General features: G+C 59.5%; 1 protein-coding gene across 1 annotated transcript in view; it reads left to right on the top strand.

Moving 5' to 3' along the window:
* GAL3ST1 (galactose-3-O-sulfotransferase 1) overlaps positions 1-6,134 on the top strand; it is a 6,661-nt gene continuing 527 nt past the window's right edge. Inside the window, exons 1-3 of the mRNA XM_010828872.1 lie at positions 1-244; positions 4,412-4,551; positions 5,322-6,126. Of these exons, the coding sequence (XP_010827174.1) occupies positions 4,421-4,551; positions 5,322-6,126 (936 nt within the window). The 5' untranslated portion in view covers positions 1-244; positions 4,412-4,420. The remainder of the gene's footprint in view (positions 245-4,411; positions 4,552-5,321; positions 6,127-6,134) is intronic.

Here is a 6,134-nt window from a genome sequence, read left to right as displayed (position 1 = left end):
CACCCAGGGGGCAGAGGGCCGGGGCAGCACCCACAGTGTACAGGGATACTACAGGGATAAGCCACCTGCTCTCCCCAGGGAGGGAACTCATGAATATTCACGGCCGCTGAAGCAAGAGGGAGCCAGCCAGCACACTCCTGGGTGTCATTGGAGCGTTCCGGTTTCCCAGTGACCGCAGAGGCAGCCTGGGAGTCAGACGTGGCTCAGGCAGGGAGAGGGAAGGGGCAGCCAGACCTGGCCCCAGGTGAGTGTCTTCCTCTGCCCTGCGCACGGCCCCTGGGGGAGCAGGATGCCCTGGGATGGAGGCCTGCCTGCTGGTGGCGCCCTAGGCTGGAAGGCTCACCATCCTGGGCTTGGGGTCCCTGTGTGGATGCTGCGGAGGATGAGCCCCGTCTCCCCTTCGTTCCCTGGAGTCTGCTGGTCCAGCTGAACAGGAGGAGTGCTGGGTCTGGCCGGGAGCCAGCCGTCGGCACACACAGAGGGCGATCTGGCTGGGGTAACCCTGGAGGACAGGAATAGAGGGGTGGGGTGGGGAGGGGGGCGGTCTGCCCTGAGTGCCTGGGACTGTCCCACCACAGCAGAGGAGGGAGACTCAGGCTCTAGTCCTGTCTTTGCCACTGCTGTGCTGTGTGACCTTGATGGGGGCTCTGCCCTCTCTGAGCCTCAGCCTTCTGGAGGCACCGTTTTCCAAGGTGGAGGCTGGAAGGCTTGGGCCGTGCTGCGATTGTCCTCGGTACCCCAAGGCCTTAGGCTTCCCTGATGGTTCAGTGGTAAAGAATCTGCCAGCCAGGAGACACGGGTTCGATCCCTGGGTGGTGAAGATGCCCTGGAGGAGGAAATGGCAACCCACTCCAGTATTCTTGCCTAGAAAATGCCACGGACAGAGGAGTCTGGCAGACTACAGTCCACGGGGTCGCAAAGAGCTGGACAGGACTGAGCAACTAAGCCGCCACCACCACCTCATGGCCTCAGACCTGGGACTGTCAGCTGCCTGGAAGCCTCGGCCTTCTGTGAGGTCCAGCTGTGCACACCCTTTCCCCTCGGGCTGGGGCTGGGCGCGCGGCACGCTGGGCAGCAGCTGCCACGGACAGCCGGGAAGATGCACACTGCAAGCCAACAGACCACAGCTCGAATCCCAGTTGTGCCCCCTGCTTTGTGACCCAGAGCCTCAGTTTCCCCATCTGCAAAACAGGGGTGATAGGGAGGCCTGCCTCCGAGGACAGCGGGGTGGACTCAGTAAGATGCTCTGGAGAAGCCCCGTCCCAGGGCCTGGCTCCTAGAGGGGCTCAGAAGTAAATCCGAGGACAGAGGGGTGGACTCAGTAAGATGCTCTGGAGAAGGCCCGTCCCAGGGCCTGGCTCCTAGAGGGGCTCAGAAGTGAACCCAGAGGGTGGCGAGGCCCAGGGCCCAGCACCTGGCAGGGCAGGGCCCTGCTGCTTTTGAGGACGCCAGAGTGGGAAATGAACGAATGCATGAGGGAAAGTCCTGATGGGGGTCGGGGGCGGGCCTGGGCGGGGCCAGGCAGAGCCTGATTGGTGGTCCTGGGAGGCTGGTCTGCCCCCTGCTGCCTGACCTCTCCCAGAGCCTCTCACCAGCAGCCTCCCTGAGTTCCGGAAGGTGCCCTGGTGAGTGGGCTCCTGAGACAGGGGTGGGCCCTGAGGGAGTGAGTCAGAGGGCAGCAATCCGAACCCCTCCACATTTGAAAGTCAGAAACCGATGCCCAGGCCTCCACTCAGGGCTTGGGCTCGAGTCTGAGGTTCTGGCCCAGCCCAGGACTGCCCTGTGGGACCCCAAGGAACAGGAGGCCGGTGGGGGCGCTTGAGGTGGGGGGCAGATTTGCGCTTGGTTGGCAAGGGGGACCCACCCCGAGAGTGACAAGGACAGGACTTTGAGCAGGTTCCCACTCTCTTTGAGCGACAACTATGTGCCAGTCACTTTGCCTGGTCCATCTCTGGGGCGGGGCAGGGAGAGAGCTAGCACCACCAGCTTCCCCATTTTAGGATGAGAAACTGGGGCTCCAAAGGGTTCCTGTGGTTGAAACCCGGGCCTGGGGCTCCCGGGTCAGCACCTCCCTCCCCTAGGCCTCTCTGTGACCAGACCAGCGCGAGCCGACTTTCCCCACCTTGCAAGCTTTATCTATTCTTTACATATAGTAAATACACGTTATTGCCTTTTTCTGATTAAAAAGTAATATATTCTCTTTAATAAAGAAACCCAACCCTTACAGAAATGCCAACTATAGAAGAGGATTTGCTCACACACCCCCTCCCCAGCCATGCAGAGGATACCACTGTTAAAACCTAGACTGCCCTCCAGGGTGTCTAACTGGGTCTGTGTGTATTTACCATCACCTATATGGATTTGGCGGCATGCTGTCCCAGAACTTTTTTCGTGTTAGTAGGTCATGGTGTGTTTTTGAGCCAGTCCATTCAGCTCCACCTTGGTTTTCTTTTTTTTTATCTGTTAAAGCAGGTACAGATGCCTCTGTCTGGGAATGGGCTTTGGTTTGTGCAGTGAATTCCCTGCTGATGGACACTGACATGGTTTCTTTTTTTCTGACCAAACTGCTGTGAACACCCTTACTTGGGTGACTTTCCCCAAGTCTTTCTGAAGAAGAGTTAGAACTGGGAGGGTTTCTACAGTCTTCCTTTGAAAGGAAAACCCTCCGGAAACACTCTCCTTCCCTCCCGACCCTGTCCACCTTGCCCACCTAAGAGTGGACAGAGATATGTCCTTGTCACCAGGGAAGCCAGGTTCCCTCCGGCTAGTCCTTTCCTGTGAGAGCACTTTCTAGATGATCAGCGGGGGGCTGAGGGACTGGTCAGGTAGGCCTGGAATGCCCCTTCTCTGGGAAAGGGTTGTGGGTGCCTCCGGTCACTCTCCCAGGGGTTCTCCTCCAGGCTGGCTGGCTGGCCTCTGGCCCCAGGGTCAGTGGTGACGTGCCGTGTGTGTGATCGCGGGCGGCATGGATGACCTCTCATGGCCTCCAGCACCCGGGGCCCAGTGCAGCACGGAATGGAAAGTTTGGGACCTTGGCTTTGCAGCTAAGGGGCCATGAGAAGGTCCCGGAGTCCCAGCTCTGTCCTGGACCGGCACAGCTCTGCCTGAACAGCCCCCATTTCAGCTCAGGCCTCAGCCCCCTGCTGACAGGGTCACCACAGTCAGACCTAAAACCTAGCCCCCAAAAACCAGGAAAAGTGAAAAGTGAAGTGAAGTCACTCAGTCGTGTCTGATTCTTTATGACGCCATGGACTGTAGCCTACCAGGCTCCTTCGTCCATGGGATTTTCCAGGCAAGGGCACTGGAGTGGGTTGCCATTTCCTTCTCCAGGGGATCTTCCCAACCCTGGGATTGAATCCGGGTCTCCTGCATTTCAGGCAGACGCTTTACTGTCTTGAGCCACCAGGGACTGAAAAGTAAGACCAGGCTGCTGCTGAAAAAGGCTGTGACCAAGGGAGAATTTCAGGGTGAATGGGCCGCTCCAGCTCCTGGGCTGCCTGCTACTCAGCCTGAGGTCACAGACTGGTCTCAAGGCTCACAGGTGCCCCCTGTAGGCACAGTCCAGCGGTTCCCTGCTGAGAGCTGGAGCACTCATTCGGCCCCCGGACATCTAGTTAAATCTGATATTCAGAGAAATACTGAATAATTTTTAGTATAAGTATATCCTAGGCATTATTTGGGACATACAGATAACTAAAACATTTGTTGTTCACCTGCAATTCAGACTTAACCTGGTTGACCCAGCCTGCCAGCAGCTGGAGAAGAGGCAGAAATGTGGGCAGAGGCCTGTGTGAGCTGAGTCTTCTCCTTCCTCACGCTGAGCCTCAGTTTCTCCACCTGGTCCCCTACAGACCCCATGGGAACAGGAGCCAGTGTGGAGAGACAAGGAGCTCAGCCGCTCACTGGACGGCTGGGAAGGGTGGCAGGGGGGCCAGGCAGGTTGGCTGAACCTTCAGAAAGATGAGAGACTCAGGCCCCAGGGCCCTCTCTGTAGATACCCCTAGCCCAGGCCTGGGGGTACAGGGCACTAGGAAAGGGTCTTCTTTTCCTTGTTTTATTTAGACGATTTCATTATGAAGCCCAGAAAGGTCTACAAAAAAATAAAACGGATAACACCCATATACCCACCACTCAGCTCACAAATGAAAACTGACCCAGGCAGCAGAGCCTTCCCCTGCCTCTCGCCCCAGCCTTTCTTGGCGTTGGCTTTGTCCACCGTGTCCATCTGCAGCCCAGATGCTGTCCTTATCTGGACTGCTGAGGTGGGGGTGGCCACAGAGCTGGCGAAGGCAGGTCCCAATGTTAAAAGCTGCCTCTCAAGGCAGCCAGGCCGCGGATGGTGGTGAGGGCTCCCTGGGGCCGGCCTCCTAACACGTGCCCTGTTCTGCACCCCCTCACCCACCCCCTGCAGGTGTCTGAGATGCCGCTGCCACAGAAGAAGCGCTGGGAGTCCATGGCCAAGGGGCTGGTGCTGGGAGCGCTCTTCACCAGCTTCCTGCTACTGCTGTACTCCTATGCCGTCCCCCCCCTGTACACTGGCCTGGCTTCCACGTGAGTGGTCCTGCTGGGCAGCTGAGGGCTGGGGGTAGCAGAGGGTTGGCTCCCAGTCTGATAACAAGGGCTACCTCCTGGGTGGCCACCCTGTGCCCGGGGCAGAAGTCCCACTGAAGGCAGGGAACTCACTGTGGAACCCCAAGCCTCGGTGTCCTCATCTGTGAAGTGGGTGTGGTAACAGAGCCGGACATGGAGCATAAGAATAAAATATCACCATCTGCACGGTGGGCTCCAGCGGGGCCGGGAGGTGGGGATGCCCAGTCCAAGAGCACTCGGCTGGCACAGGCCTGGATTCAAACTGCGGTCTGCCTGCCTCCAAGCCTGGCTCCTAACCATGAGGTCATCCTGCCTCCCCATTGGGCTGATCACCTACCCAAGCCTGTGCCCTTAGTTGGAGGTATTAAGTCGAACTAGAGGAAATGCCCATTTTTGCATGCAGGGTTTCATGTGGTCCAGCCTCATACGAACTCATGATGAATGTACATCACAGTGGCCATGAATGAGACTTGTTCTTGTCCTCACAGCAACACCACAAAGAGGGTTACTGTCCCCATTTCACAGAAGAGGAAAGTAAAGCCAGATAGGCCAAACCACTGACCTAAGCCTTGCAGCCTGGAACACAGGCCCATCTGGTCCCCCAGCTCCCTGACCATGGCGAGTCCCTGGGGTCCCCCCCCCCCGACTCCCAGCCACCTGCTCTGTAGACCCGGGGTGGAGGGGCCGGCAGGCCGAATCCTGAGGCTCTGCCACCCCTCCATCCCCAGCAGGACCCCCGAGGGCGCGGCACCCTGCTCTCCGGCCCCGAGGGAGCCAGAGGCTCCCACCTCGGCCAACGGCTCGGCGGGAGGCTGCCAGCCGCGGCGGGACATCGTGTTCATGAAGACGCACAAGACGGCCAGCAGCACGCTGCTCAACATCCTGTTCCGCTTCGGCCAGAAGCACGGGCTCAAGTTCGCCTTCCCCAACGGCCGCAACGACTTCGACTACCCCGCCTTCTTCGCGCGCAGCCTGGTGCAGGACTACCGGCCCGGGGCCTGCTTCAACATCATCTGCAACCACATGCGCTTCCACTACGACGAGGTGCGGGGCCTGGTGGCGCCCAACGCCACCTTCATCACCGTGCTGCGCGACCCCGCCCGCCTCTTCGAGTCCTCCTTCCACTACTTCGGCTCCGTGGTGCCCTTCACGTGGAAGCTCTCGGGCCGCGACAAGCTGGCCGAGTTCCTGCAGGACCCCGACCGCTACTACGACCCCCGCGGCTACAACGCCCACTACCTCCGCAACCTGCTCTTCTTCGACCTGGGCTACGACAGCGACCTGGACCCCAGCAGCCCGCAGGTGCAGGAGCACATCCTGGAGGTGGAGCGCCACTTCCACCTGGTGCTGCTGCAGGAGTACTTCGACGAGTCGCTCGTGCTGCTCAAGGACCTGCTGTGCTGGGAGCTGGAGGACGTGCTCTACTTCAAGCTCAACGCCCGCCGCGCCTCGGCCGTGCCGCGCCTCTCGGGCGAGCTGTACCGGCGCGCCACGGCCTGGAACGTGCTGGACGCGCGCCTCTACCGCCACTTCAACGCCAGCTT

The sequence above is a fragment of the Bison bison genome, unplaced genomic scaffold (genome assembly GCF_000754665.1).
Source record: "Bison bison bison isolate TAMUID 2011002044 unplaced genomic scaffold, Bison_UMD1.0 scf7180017864495, whole genome shotgun sequence".
NCBI lineage: Eukaryota > Metazoa > Chordata > Mammalia > Artiodactyla > Bovidae > Bison > Bison bison.
The sequence above is the reverse complement of the archived record's forward strand: the minus strand, read 5'-3'. Positions and strand labels throughout refer to the sequence as shown.